The sequence below is a fragment of the Pleurodeles waltl genome, chromosome 7 (assembly GCF_031143425.1).
Source record: "Pleurodeles waltl isolate 20211129_DDA chromosome 7, aPleWal1.hap1.20221129, whole genome shotgun sequence".
NCBI lineage: Eukaryota > Metazoa > Chordata > Amphibia > Caudata > Salamandridae > Pleurodeles > Pleurodeles waltl.
In genome coordinates this window covers 1,453,186,164-1,453,201,969 of record NC_090446.1, presented here as the reverse complement: position 1 = coordinate 1,453,201,969, position 15,806 = coordinate 1,453,186,164, and the positions used below count along the sequence as shown (strand labels likewise).

Sequence of the window (15,806 nt, the reverse complement as noted above, 5' to 3'; positions counted from 1 at the left end):
GACATTTGCCAACAAATTAACGGCTCCACCATCAAGCTCCCACCGCAGACACTTCACTTAGTTTTGAAACAAACCGCTACAATGCATGTACCTAGACCATTGCAGCCCATTACTTTTAGATGGTGCATTTAAATACATTTTACTTGCTGTAGATTCTTGCTCCAGATTCCTCATGGTGTGGCCACAGTGATCTACTGAGACTCACACTGATTTGCAAGTCTTTATTGGGACCTATACAGTAGCTGCATTATACTCTGACCATGGCCTGGCTTTTGCCTCTAAAGCTTACAGGGACACTTTAGTGTTTGGGTGTAGTTGCGCATTATTCCTCTCCGTATCATCCTGAGGGGAACACAATAGTGGAGATGAAAAACCAATCTTTAACAGATAGATTATTAGGTTAAGTTCGCAGTTGGCTTCATCACCTAAATGGAGTCCAGGGAGCATTAAATAATCTGCCTAGATGATTTTTGGGTGGCTGGAGCCAACATGAAGTCTTGTTCTGCATCTAGATGTATGTCAGAGATTCTGATGGTCCCGGTGCAGCAGTGGCAGACACACCTTACGACATACATGAATGTTTTGCTGTTTTACAAGATCTCCAAGACTTCTGAGATGAGTTTTAAACCAATTATGCTGCCAGGAAAGGAGTGAAGGAGCAACCAGCACTTACTGGCTGGATTCCAAAAGGTGGAGATCGGGTTTCAACTTGCTCAACGAGACTCTTTTGGCTCTATCATCTGCCGAAGCTTGATCTGTTCTGGATTATACTGACACTGAGAATTTGATAATATCTTGAAAGTTTCCACAAATGTTTTAATTTGCCACTTGTCTTTGAGCACATTTCTTTGATTAACTTTATATTTTTAATTTGCGCATTTTTTATTCAGTTTTTTTATTTTGTTGTTGGAGTAAATATTTTATTTCTATTCCTCTTCTTCCTTTAATAACATGGGTTCTTTAGAACCTGTCTTTTTATGGCCAAGGGGAGGGTGTAATAATTCCTCTTGGGCCCACGCTGGTCACCTATTTTAGCTTTCTTTTATATTCCTCAATTTACTCCTTTCAGCTGCATTATTTTTAGCATGGCTTTTTAGCAGTGACATTTTTACACACTCCACTTGCATGATATTTTTCTAGGAATATATTTTTTAGTGAGCCTTCCATTAACATATACTCAGTACATTGTGTTCAAGGCTAGGAACACAGTACGCAATATCCTAGTGCTTGTACTGCCCATTCAGGAAACAACTTCTAACATTTAGACATAGCATTACATCAGAGCCATGCTTCTGACTCAGTGGATTTTTATTATATAAATAGGGCACTGACTCTGAACCTCCAGCTGTGACCCTCTTGGAACGAAAGCTGTATTAGTCATGCAGCTCTGCTGGTGCTAATCTACCAGCTTCCTGAGAGGATTACAATCCACATTACAAGCTGACTACTTACTCAGTTTTCAGGTATGAGGCTAGGGCTAATCCTGTGGATCCAGCACAGGCAGAGGGTACAGCTGCTATGCTCTCAGTATAGCTTAGGGTCATGTAAGAACATCTAGAAATATTTTATAATGGTTGGTTTATTCATCCTCTTTGCCATTTTCAAAATACAATTACTTTGCTTTTTTCTCACCTGCCTAATGATCACAGCTCAATTTCACTATGCAAGAATTGTATTGTTTTAATAACTGTATTTAAAACCTACCTTGTATCTCTCTGGTGTTTATATTAAAAAGAATTTAAAAACATATATGAGAGCTATATAATGTCAAAGGTGACAAGGAAAGCAGGCCAAGAGACAGGCCCAATAAAAAGGCAATTTGGTGTCACATTTTGTATGTAAGAATAAGTGTGATTAAGCAGGAGGCCGTTGATGTAATCAAAACAGGTAGAGACCAAAAAGGACTCCACTTTGGCAGGCATCAGAGTGACCAGCGCATTGGCAGAAGGATCCATGGAGCAGAAGTGTGCAGTAGTCTCAAATGCAGAGGAACCAGCATAGGCAGCCTCATTCATTGTGCCAAGCGGTGTTGGATCCATATAGTTCACAAGCGGTGGCTCAGAAGTTGCCTCGTGAATCAACCTCAGTCTCAAGGGATGTGGCGGTGAATGAACCCTCATCGAGAACATTACCAGTTACATGTCCACAGGAGGCACGGGCTGTATGGCTTGTATGTAGTTGCGCATTTGAAGAAGCACCAGATTAAATGGAATACAGGCTGTACACACCAGAAGACTGGTCTGAATGACAATGACCAATCGTTCTCCAGCTCCTCCAGCAAGGGAGCACCAAAGTACTGCATCATGCTTTCACAACACAGCTGGGCTAGTGGTAGCCCCATTACTCTGCTTTGCTGAGATGGGACAGCAAAGCAGAGTCCAACCTAGCCGCCTAATACGAACGCAGCTGACTTTGTCACTGTTGTAAAAAAAGTCATGTCATTCTGAATGATATCAATCACAGAAGACACAATATTATTTAGGGTAAACATTCTATTGGACAGAGTGTTCATGCCATTATCATTTTCCTTACCTATCTACCTTAAATGTGAGGCGGCTTCCATTTGAGAAAGCTTCCATATTTCATTATAGCTGGAATACAGGAATCTTTTTGAGCGTGGCTTTTTTATCCCAATAAGAAATATCATAAGTCTTCTTCCCTGACAGGAGACTAAGATTTTCATTCCTTGCTGATAAGGTAGAAAAGCGTAACCATTGTTGGCATTGTTGATATCCACTATATATAGTGATGGTACCCTAATGCTGACATGAGACAAAGTGAGAGTCTGGCCAGCTTGTCTTGAAACCCCCTGAAGATTTGGCAAAATGTGCCTGGCAACCATTTGTGTCCTTTGGCCACAATAACCACCTGCAAGGACTGGAAAGTGAGGAATTAAAGGTACCATTCTAAATCCAAGCATTCAATACTTCTTCTGTGACATTTAGGAATGTTTGACAATTATCAAATTTGGCCGGTGTGGGGATACTGGGCATGTTGATGTATTTTATTTTTGCCAAACTTAATCAGGACATTTGCTGGACAGTTTCATTCAAAAGTCATGCTCTAAATTATGCTTCCCTAATATGTATTTGGCAATCTTTTGTTCTCCATACACTCTTCAATTCAATAGTGTTTTTCCAAAACTCATAGCCTTCAACAGTAAGCTGGGAAACAAAAGAATTTGAATAGATTAATTTGGTGTCGGTTAGCAGTATTTTTCTGCATTTTGGATGGTGGTAATTTGGAATAGTGTAGCTGAGCCTTGACCAGTAAAATATGCAAAATTAACTATATTTGTTTTGGAACTTCCCACTGGTGGAGTTCAACAATGTTGAACAATGTTCCCATTGCGGGTAATTGTAAACTAATCTGTGTTTACTAGCTTGGTGCAGAAAGAAATGTCCCCAATGATGATAACAGTACATTACCCCATAATTTGCGGTGTTCATATACACATCTTCACAAAAACAGTGCAGTGGTCTAGTTCAGCAAGCATAGGATCAACTGTCTTAACATCCAAGTTACCAGAAACAACACCAGGTGAAATTACATGAGTCAATGTTATTGTAAACACATGTGGAATTTTATTGACCTCAGTAGGACTGTATATATCGAAGGCAACTTTATCCCAAACTATCCCATCTGGACTAGGAATTGCTGAAATGTTCACAAATTACAAGTCTTTTCCAACTTTATGGGAGGAAAGGTAATGAGTTAAAACCTCATCCAATGGCACAACAGCAGAACGTTCAGGAAGATAATGTCCATTTGTCAAAAGAAAGAAAACATTTACAAACCCAGTCCATAATAGAAAGACAAACAATGTCGTTAATATCCACAGATAATACCATGGATAAATGAAATAGTTATTTTTAAGCCATATGTACATCTTACGTGTCTTTGAAACAGTTTCTGTTGAAGAGTTAGATTAAAAAATCCTCAACATTGATAAAATAACCAGAAGCAGTCTGTTCAAACACAGGAGCTCATGTAGCACTGGTGGATGGACCCACTTCTTGCGGTCATTCATAGTAGACGATTCTATCCTTCTGTGTTGAATTGGAGAAGTGTTGTTCCATATCTTGGACAGTTCTTGATGAAGAAGTTGTAACAGGAATCTGCAGAAGCTCATTATCCGCCCTCCCCAAGCTCTAGGAGGCAATTGTAGCATGGTTCCTTGTACATGTAGTTATAAAGATGCAGCTTAGTGCTTGTAGAGGTATGTCCTGTTGGTTAGTGAGAGGGCAGCAGGTACTACTACTCTGTAGAATCAGTCCCATTTCTTTCCTTAGGAACCAGGCATCGGTGGTATGATGACAGTTATGGTACCGTGTATTCCCCGGACTGGAACTGGTGCTCTGTCAGACAGGCCGAATTCTTTCTTCACAGAAATCTTTTCACGAACCAGTTCCCCAACTTTGGGAATCCCGACTGTAGATGTTGCTGGTGAATCCCTTATTACCAAGGTGGCAGCACAGGCAAATAAATTGTCATCTCAAAATTGTTGTTGTTCCTGAAAAACAGTAACTCGTTCATGTATGTCAAATGGTGTGTCTGTTACCACCATGCCAGGACTACCCAGATCTGGGACATATATAGGTATCGCAAACAGGATCTCATATGGAGTACGCCCTCCCAAGGACCACCTTGGCAGATTATTCAGTGCTCTCTGGACCCCATATAGGTGATGAAGCCAACCACAGCCTGAACCTAATACTATCATTGTTAAGGACTGCTCTAGATCTCGGTCCCTCTTCTCAACAACACTGTTGCCCCGGGGATGATATGGTGAGGAGTAATGACGTTCAACATCCATTGTTCCCATGGTGTCCCTGAATGCTCTGGAGGCAAATACAGGACTCTGGTCTCAGTGGAATGTAATTGTGAAGACCAGCAAGTCTTTAATAAAAGTTTGCGTGTCAGCTGACCGTTGTGGCCATACCCGCAGGAATCTAGAACAAGAGTCTACAGCAATTAAGATGAATTTGTATGCACCATCAGGTTGTAAGGGACCACAGCTGTCCAGATAAACACACTGTAGTGGCCTGTTGGACACTAAGAGGGATGTCTGTGGTAGGCATTAGAGGTTTAAGCCCTTTATTTGCCGCCAAATGTCACAACAAAGGACATAGGGCCAGATGTCTCATCCATTTTTGCATTCGCAAACGGTGCGAATGGCCGTTTGCGAATGCAAAACTGCCTTTCAGTATATATGAAAGGCATTCGCAACGCAAATTTAAGGAATCACTAAAATAGCGATTCCTTAAAATTGAGAGCCCATTTAGAGAATCGCAAATTGGGATTCTCTAAGTAAGATATCGCAAATAAGGAATCCTTAGTTGCGATTTCTAAACCACATGTAACAAGCAATTCCTTAATGTGAATTGGGCACTAAGGAATCGCTTTTACCGCCAAGTTGAACATGGTGGTAACCATGTGCAAATTTTAAAAATGCATTAAAAATGCATTTTTAAAATTGACATGTAATGCACACATGCCCCTTTGGCATGTGTGTGCCTGACATGTCCTTAAAAAAATACTTGGGGTGCAGCAGAGGGGGCCTTAGGCCCCCAGCACCCTGGAGTTTGCATTTCCCAAATTTGCAAATTCCAATTAGGAACTCGCAATTTGGGAAATGCAAAAAAATTGCAAATATGGGTGTGAATGGGGCTGGTATCACAATTTGCAATTCAGTAATAGCATTTGCGTTTTTTAAGAAATCGCTATTACCGAATCGCAAATATGATACATAGCATTTTGCGACTCAGAAATAGCGATTTCTTAAAAATCTCTATTACCGAATCGCAAAAGGCTTTTTTGATACATCTGGCCCATATTGCTTGGTCTGTTTGTATAGAACTGGCCACCAAAAGCATTTCTGTAAGAGAGAAATAGTGTCCGCCACTCCTGCATGAGCAGAGGTGACTCCCTCAAATGCTGTTTTATTTAGATCTGATCTATGGTCTTCGTTGGGAATCATGCACTCACCCACCCCAGGAATAGTTGCAAAAGCAACATTTTGTGCACTGATATGATAGGAATATTTTTGGGAGAATGGTTTTGTCAAGGGCTGACCGTCAGCTGAGGCTTTCACAGCAGCTAGTGTCTCATTGTCTAACTTTGTGTGAGAACAAGTTATTGTAGCAACAGAAGCCGTAACAATTGTGGATTTGACAGCTTCATCAGTCAAAGTGTTTCCTACACAATGTACTCCTACCCGTTAATGGCCCAATGTATACTACATGCGCCTCTGGTAGTCTGTCTTTATGAGCAGCTACCCTCCCCCACAGAGTTCTGTGTTTGATGGTGTTCATTTTGGAGTCACCAATGATTACTCCATTGGACGCCAATGATTAAGATAATCATTGTAGGACTGGACACAGTAATACAAATAACACTATTGGTGTGAGCTGTTCAGGATCCGTGTGTTCCAGTGTGCAAAGATAAGAACCTTGAGCTCTGCCAGTTGTGGTGTGCAGTCTCCTAGGGTCTGCGTGCAGGTATTCTGAGGGTGAATTACACGCTCGCTCATCACACCGCTCACCGCTGCAAAAGCAGCTGAGTATTGATGTTCAGTGCCTACAGCTGGCTGTGCTTAACCATCTTTGCAAACAGAAGTTTGGTATTCATCAAGTGGCAAGGTGTTATTAGGTGTGGGGTACTCTTGTTCATATTGGAGAAATTCTTGTGTTTGTGAATTTGTGTTAAAAATCTACTCAACATCAGTGGCAGTCAGGGAGGTTGCCCATTGAATCCAGCATGGAGGTAGTGCTCTAGTGTTGGGAACAATAGCTTTGGTGATCGCCTCTAAGGCCGGCACTAGGGTAACAACAATAATGTGTTTCCCTTGGGAAAGTGGCTTCTCCTCAATGACCGCAATCTGTTCAGCAGTCAGTATTTTTTCTGTGGGTGCAAAACGTTGTTCTGCATTTGAGTACAAATTAAATTTACATGCTATGGGTACTGTGTCACCTTCATTGAAAGTGACATAGGTGAACCCAATGACACCAGCAAATATTCTGATGACCAAGGTTATTTTGCTGTCATGGATGTGTTAGTGTTTTGCTTCTCGCATATCTTGCTACAACCCTCTAAAGATGGATGTGTGTTCAACCGTCCAATGTCTATTTAAAAAATCTGGACATATTAAGTCTTAGAGTGGTTTTATGCATTTAGCATAATCTGGATTATATATGTTCCTCCAAAGTTAAAGAAAAAACAAGTAGTGACTGTAGCTTCTTAATCATATTTGGTAGTTGAAGTTGAGCACATTTCTCCAGAAAGTGAGGGGCCAGGTTCTGCCTTCATCTGATAGCTCATATCTAAAAAAACAGGACACTGAGAAAGGCTATCTTTGTTTTCTTGAAAATAAATTTGGAGTAAAGAGCTGCAAATCCTAAAACAATCTGATTGACCCTTGCAAGATTAATGTCGAGGTCGTCATCTGTGAGATAGATGTCATCCACATAAGACAACGCCCCTTGATCAATATCATGTAATATTGATGTCACGCAGGCTAAAAAAAAAACAGGCTGCTCTTAAAGGCCTGTGGTGGATGGCAAAAGCATTTTTGTGATCAAATAGGAATGCACTTAGGTCCCGGCTTTCAGGCGCTAAGTTTTGGCAGAAGAAACCATTGGAAATATCCAAGGTTGTTTTCTACTTCTGGTGCACCATATTGTTGATGAGTGCTGTGCTGTGTGAATTTTGTATTGCATATGTGCGTGTTTAGTTGTTTACGTGTCTGTAGTCTAAGTCTTTCCTATATGAATGGTCTGGTTTAGCAACGGAAAATAACAGGTTATTCATTGCAGAGATGCAGAGCTCAATTACTCCCTGATACTCAAGTTGGTTAAGAATTTCTCTTGCTGGGGCTTTAGCATTGTGTTTAATACTATACTGAGGTTAAGGCTGCTGTGTGGACCTAGTAGGTACTACATGGAAGGGGGAGTCTTTATCTCACCCTACGTGGTTGTGGTACAGCATGGGTTCCTGCTTTAAAGCCCATTCAACAGCATAGGCTTCCTTTACTGCACCAGAAACAAGGGCTGAGAAAGAAGGCAAAATGACATCTTCCCCTCGTGGGAGCTCGCAGACATATTCAGATGGCCAGTCTTTTTCTGCCAATAGGATATCACAATTAAGTTCTTCCCAGAAAATTACTTCTATAGTGTGCTTCAAGTCTCCCTCTATTTAGATCATTGTTTCATAAAACCTATTGGATGGGGAGATGTGCCTGTCCGCAGTCTCGACTACAAGAAAGATATTAGTTGCTGTTGCCTCCAGATGATCTATCAGTTTTTGGCAACATATCATAACCTCTGCTGCACTGTCTAGCAGAGTCACTACCCACGTCTTGTTCTTCAGCAATGTTCTCAATGTTGCTGACATATTTACTAGACATTGCTGCCACCTTTTTCTTTTTAAATTGTGGTTTTGTTGAGGAGATTTGTTGTCCTTCTTTTCTGTGGATCGATGTGAGTCCTTCATCTTCATATAGTCAGTGCGTTGCTCTGACCAAACTATTCTCTCACTCTGTTTATCCGTAGTGTCCTGAAAGGAACGAGAGGGACGTATATTGGCATCTATTGTTTTTTTTTATGTTTATCTATTTCGGAGCATATGTCTCCTTTAATAGGTCTCCAGATAAGGAGAATCCGCTCTCTGACTTCTTTTGTCTTTATTATGTTTTTGTTTGTCCCAGCATTTTTAGAACCCTCTAGTACTTGTTTAGTACCTTCCTTATGGGTGGTACTTTGTATTTGAGACTTTGTTGTTCTGGACCCAAATTATCCCATCCTATACTTGTATAGGTTTCGGAAATTATTGTTGGCGTCTTGCGCTGCTGTTCCTGTTGAGGAACCTCCTTGAGCTGCTGGTGGATTGTCAGTGCAGCTTCTTCCCCTTTTAATGTTACTGAGAATAACTGGGGAGACTGTGTCAAAGCTGTTCATCAGTTGCATACCCAAGTCTAGGGTTGGGGCAACCCCATGATCACTTGGAATTTGTTTCAACACTTATGGTGAATTAGCAAGTGTCAGAGTACCAGTCCTCTGCTGAGGGAACCTTTCCAAATGGCAAGCATATTGTGAAAATTCTATGTTTGGCTTGGGGTCCCGTAAGGGAAAACACTGCTTCCAGCCAATTTGTTTTCGGTCCTATCCAGAACATAATCTTCTCCCGCTCCGTGGGTGCTTTACACATTACTAAGTGGAATGTTTATGTGTTGATGCCTGTAATGGCAAATTGTTGAACAGCTGTTGCAGCCCTTGCTGGGGCGGTGTTCAGAGTTTTCATAACAAACTGTACTATTTGTCTGTAAATTGCTACTAACTCATTGTAAATTGTGCGTACATCAGCTCTTTGAATAGCCTGTATGCCTGGATATGGCGTGTATGTGGCAAACAGAGGCCATGTTGGTCTGTCATTACTTAGAGGACCTAGTATCACAGGTTGTATAACATGTGGTAGGACACCATTAAACCAGTTTGGTGATCTTGGTATGGTACAGTATTTCTAAGTGTTAAGCTTGGTACCACTGCAGTACATTTGCTAATCTGTTTGTGTGAAAGGCATGTGTATTTGCATTTATTTCAGGAAAGGTAACCTGAGAGTAAAATGTTTCTGTTTGGTAAGCTCCATTTGCTTCTACAACACATGTTACGTCTACGCCCTCATCTGTTAAGCCATGGGCTAGGAGACACTGTGCTAAGGCTTGTCTGAAATTCTCCACAATATTTATGGCATCAGCCATGTTTATTATTAGGTAACAGAGAACGGAACATCAAACAGGGAGAAATCATTTTCGAAGTTCAAGCTTGAACAACCTATAGTTTGGATAGCTACTCCCTATTCAACTGTGGAGGAATATTCCTAAGACCACGGACTTCTCCGTAAAATTGCATTTAGGGTACCTGGTGTGTGAGAAAGAGATACTTAGAGCAATTCTTAAATGAGTGCCTAAGAACCATTTTTGGTGGCACTAAGTTGTGAATGACTCTCACCTCTCAGCGAAACTGCTGCATTAGGGGCAGCAACCCTTTTGTTCGCAGGTGACCGAGTCACTCCTATGGCAGTTAAAAGCAGTCGGCCCAAACCTCTCGGCTCTTTAGCAGTAACTCACCCAAACCCTAAGTAGTAAAGATGATTTCTGGCAGCCTAGCGCCTGGACTCTAGTGAACTCTCAGGGAAGTCATCGTGTAACAAACCTCACCCCTTTTCTCTTGTTACAAATACATCTCATACACACACACAGGCAATAAAGAAGATGCCTGACAGTTTTTAATATTTTTATTGAAAAGACTGCAATCAACAATAGAGTGCATGTGCTACAATGACTATGACAATGAGAAATAAAAGCAGTAGAATGGAGAGAATAAAAGTGGTAAATATGAACACCCTAAAACATATTGCAATAAACATGAAATATGCAATTCGTAATAATAAGGCCCAAACACTATCCTAAAGCGAAAGCTGGGCAAGATAAGCCTAATCTGCCAGTCCAGCATTCATGAGAAACGCCCCAACCCTGTTACCTTGGGATGACATTGTCCCCTTAGTCTCCGGATCAGGAATCGTAGAGACACAAGGATGTGATTTGCTGCAAAGCAGTGTGGAGTTTAGATGATGTATCCTAGTGGAACCCCCTCTAATGACCTTGGTCTTGTGAGGTGTTTTTATGGGGCATTGCCTGTGCAGGAATTCTGATGCAAGTATGGACCTAACGATCCGATTGTGAATGCAAACTTGTGTCGGCAATTACATAACAAATACCTCACATGTTTGCATTCTGTTCTTGTCAACGTAAAATAAAAGGAGCATAATGACATTAACCATGTGCATCACTGATAATGATGCTTCCTCAGAATAACACTGAATAGGAGAATGAAAATACTTCTCTAGATTGCACGCATCTGCAAGCAGTTAAAAAAAGGAAATAAATAATTTAATTAAATAAAACAGAGCATAACAATAGGCCAAAGGGGACCAGGTAAAAATGGTAACAAGTCCACAAGCTAAAAGCTATGCTATCTCCTATGCCCAGGCAGGGAACTATAATGGATCCATGATAGGTGTTTCACATATATAAAGTGAAAGAAGAATTCCTGAAGTATTCTAGAGAAGCTACCTGAAGAACCTACATGCATATGTTATTCTACATGTGTAAAACCAACAGAGATTTCCACCTGCCTTATACAGACATACGTATCTGAGTGGATCCATGAGGTGAATGAACCATGTATACAATTGTAAATACCCACAAGCAAATCTGTTAATGGCTGATCACCCACTTTGTAACACATACTGACCTAGAACCCTAGAGCAACCAATTCCTACAAGTGAGTAATCTTTCTCAAGTGTAATTTTACACCATATTGTCCTAATTAACATGTAGGCAAATCTGTCTGGAAACCTAAATTTAGATTTTGTTAATACCTATTTTAAGGCACAGGATCACTGATAAAATCAACAAATGTCATTCCAAACAAATGAATAATAACTGAACCATAACCATAATCCAGTCGCTAACTCTAACGTAATCATCCAACACCAAATTGAACTCATACTTTAATCCTTACTCTGAATTTGAACTATAATCATGTGTGTATTAATACTTTCCATGTGGTGCATGTGAATTTTCTCCACCGCAATTTGCAACCTTTCAGTATGTTGTGTTTTTCTCTTCTAGAGCAAGGCAGACTGTACTGGGTTCCTACTCTACCAAGTCTCTTTACATTCTACATCGTCATTGCTAGAATATTTATTCCACACTCATATTCAGTTCTTTGAATATTGATTCACTTAGATAGAATGTTGGGGTATCATCAGGGTTGTGAAGGAAACTATTTATTGAGTGTTTGATAATAAAAATGGCAAAAGTTGGCTACAATTCTTTAGTACTTCATCTTGCTTTTAATGCATTGCTTTCTTTCTGTAACTCTTCTTCTAATATTGAATATCTTCCTTGCTCTTCAATCTCCAAATGTCCTACATCCCGCAAGTTATATGAAACATTTTTTTCAGTGTAGATGATGTTTGTCTGTCTTCCAAACTCTTCAGTCAGTCATATATGTGATGATCATGGAGCAATCATACATTTAGGAGTGAATCCAAAGGCTATGTAAAGATGAGAACCCACATTATAAGTTTCTATATGTCTGGAAAATCTTTATTTAGGAAATTCACAGATCCATATCATAGTGCGGTAGGTGAAAGTTAAACAATCATTAATACATGGGTATATCAAAACTTGAACTGTGTATACGTCAATTATCACAGCTAGATGATTAGGATGCAGTTGTGACAGCCAACACGTGTTTCGCCCCCTACGGTAATTTTTGCCTGGGGCTTCATCAAGGCGGTATAATGTTCAGTTTTATGACATCATTTCAAATAAAGGTCCGAATACCATAAACAATAACTCTTCCGAGTACAACGGCAGCGTGTTGCCGAGTGCGTGTCTTACTAAGACGCCATCTTGGAAAAAGTTACATTTAGGAGTGAACCTGAAGAAGTTGTTATTACCTATTTCAACAGAACCAACTAAAGTTTAAACCTATGTGATTAGAAGATGTCCACAATTTTTGCTATTTTAGTTTTGAAGAACCTCGTTAATTCCTTAAAATTTTGATAGAAAGCGACTGTGTGATCTTTATCAATTCTAGGTTGGTCAATTTTTGAAGAATTTTTTTTTGTGCATTGCAGTCTCATTGATGCATATAGTGATCTTGGCTTTATGGTTATTTCAGTGGTGTTGTGGTGGCCAGCTTGTATTACGGTCTTGCTCAGTGACTAGTTAATAACTGTGCTAGTGACACCATCTATCAACAGAAACAATGTTTTGTGGAACACGTTTGACTTTATGATGTTAACTTACAATTTGAAAGTTAGTAAAAACAGGTCTCATACACAATGAGTCTGGGTGGGCTGAATGACCATCCATACTAAACCTCTAGTACCACTTAGTAGTTGCGCAAGTGGGTAATGAAGTCTGAGAAGAAAATAAAAAATCAGAAAATCAGAGTTTTTAAACCTCTGAAACGAGGTAACTGTGGGCTACTTACTTTTTGTGACTCTTACCACATGATGGATATTCCAACTCTCTGGTTTGTGTACTTTCTACTGCAGGATTAAAACTAATTGCTTCATTGCAAGGCTGGCGGTCTTGAGACCCCCAGGCTCACGGTGGTGGTCAGGACCGCTGCTGCTGTGGCACTCCGATTGCCACATTAAGACTCTGGTGGTCCGACCATCAGGGTTCGCTGTGTCTGTCGAGATCGGTGATCCTGACGGGATGACAGTGGATGGAGGTTAAAATCAGCCATGGTGGCGCTGCATTCATTGCTGCCCTGCTGATTACAACCTTGTTCTCTGACAGCCTTTTCATGGCGGTTTTGTCACCATGAAAAGGCTGGCGCAGGGGGCCACATGCACTTGGCATGGGCAGTGCATGGGTTCCCCTGCCCAGCACCCTTCAATGATCAATGTCTGCTGGCAAACAGTGAACATTGCGCGGGTGCTGGTGCACCCTGTAGGGGACAGCATTGCCGCCGGCTCGATTTCGAGCTCTAGACAATGCTGCTGCTAGTTTCCCAATATGCTGAAGGAAGAAAGCTCGGTTTCCGCCCATCAGCCTTGTGGGAAACTGGTAATGGGTCTTCCAGGGAGGTAGCCAGAGTGGCGGCGACCTACCCATCGAAAGTTCGGCAGATGAGTTTTCCCATCCGCCAAACTCCTAATCAGTCCTTAAGTAACTCTCAAGGCAGGTGTTTTCCCTGTGGTAAATGTCTTTTGTTATTCTTTTTTACAGGGCTGTCTTCCATACCTCCGCCCCACCATGCCCACTGACATTTCACCACCTCAAAGGGCAGTGCGCTTAATTGGGTGCTGTACTGCAGGCAGCAAAATGTCAGTCGGCTTCAACAAGTGCTGTGAAAAGCGGGCGTCCCGCCACTACCATTAATCTCCATGGGTGTGCTTTTGTGCACCTCCTGCATGTTATTGATTGTTTATTTCCGCTTTCCATCCACCCTTCATATCCCTGTATCCCACCAAACACTTCGACCTCTGCATAACTTATAGATACATAGAGAACTGTAGCACTGCTCTGTTCCTAACTGTCTGTGTGTTTTTTTACTCCATGTAGGCAGGAGTAAACACACACGTGTTCTATGGCCAACCTACAGGTGTGTATGTGGACTTTGCTGATATGTGGTGAGTATAAAGCCCATTTATGTGACCATCATAGATTTTAGCCCAGAGGTTTCCATACTTTTCTATAGTGAGAACTTCACCTAATTAATGACCCCACAAACCCACCCGCCCCCTTCGAGCTATTGTCTAAAGCTTTGGTTTCATTAGGGTGGAACAATGGCTAAGCGACTTAAGTTCTTCCTCTAGAAACACCCAGTCGTGCTGCATTGAGCAGGAATTACTAATTGCAAAAACAGTATATCTTGTAGGACCCCAACGGAACTGTTATGTCCTTTTAACTCTAGCTTTTGAATCACCTGTGAGAGGCGAGCGTCATTAAATTAATGAATTAGGCACTCTTGTACAACGGTAGGAGAGAACGATAACAGAACAGGGAGAAAGAAAGAAATACAAAGAGAAAAGTGAGAAATAAGGAAATAAGACAAGAAAAGAAAAAAAGAGAGAAAAAAATAATTAAGAGAGGAAAACAGAAAAAAAGAAGCATGAAGGAATGAACCGATAGAGGATGGGAGAGAGGAAAAAATGAAGAGTTGAAAAAAAGAACGAAGGATGGAAGTTGAGAAAAGAATAATGGAAAGAAAGAAAAGATGCAGATTAAAGAAAGAGAAAGAAAGAAAAGAAGGAAGGAGAAAACAGAAAGAACGGGTAAGGAATCAAGGGGAGAAGCAACAGAAATGAATGATGAAGAGAGGGGTAAGGAAAACAATACCAAATGGGAGAAGACAAGGAAACAGACGGAAAGAGATGGAAAGGAAAGGACGACTGAAACAAAAAAGGACTAAAGAAGGACTAAAAAAGGACTAAAAAAGTGAAAAAACGAGCATGAGATAGAGACAAGGAAATGGAAGTAGTGAACAAAAGAAAGAAAGCAAAGAATTAACATAGGCAAGAAGAAAAAATGGAAAAGCAAGAAAGTAACAAAAGTATAGACCATACGAAGAAGCGAAAAAAAACAAATACGGAAAAGAAATCATAATAATCCTCTGAATATTTTACATTGGGTTGAATGAAACAAAGGTTCATAGAGGCAATATTAAGCAGGATGAAAGTTTACAGACTGTGTGCTCTGATCTGAGGCGTGTATTTATGACAAGGGTTCTTTCCAGGAAGCAGGACAGTACTGTTTTTCTAAGACGAGGGTGGGCTGCATGCTTCTTTTATCAAATTCCTCTGCCTCATAGTATAGGAGTTCAAAAGTGCAGCATCAGCTGGGGGACACCTGCTTACTGTCACACTCAAACGAGAGGCAGAGAGCTATTCAAAGACAGACTACGAGCTACTGGGAGAGACAGTTGTTGGAGACTCCTGTGTTAGCATAAACCTCGTTTCCTACTCCTATCCCATCTGTGTAAAACAAAATTACCTTTCTTTTGCTTCAGGAGAAAAACACTATGGCCCTAATTTAAGAAGGCCTAGTGCCTCCTTGGGCCACATTAGCATCATTTTTTATGATGCTAATGTGGCTCAAATAGGCCAAATTCTCCGTGCCAGATTTACAAAGTGGCACAATGCATGCATTGCGCCACATTATGCCTGCGCCAGGCATAATGTATGCAAGGGGGGCATTCCCTCATTAGGGGGATCGCAAATAT

General features: G+C 40.9%; 1 protein-coding gene across 1 annotated transcript in view; it reads left to right on the top strand.

Annotated features, from left to right (window-relative positions):
• Nucleotides 1-15,806, top strand: part of LOC138247433 (IgGFc-binding protein-like) — a 76,338-nt gene that overhangs the window by 38,102 nt on the left and 22,430 nt on the right. The window contains exon 2 of the mRNA XM_069202065.1: nt 14,147-14,214. Coding sequence (XP_069058166.1) covers nt 14,172-14,214 — 43 coding nt within the window. The 5' untranslated portion in view covers nt 14,147-14,171. The remainder of the gene's footprint in view (nt 1-14,146; nt 14,215-15,806) is intronic.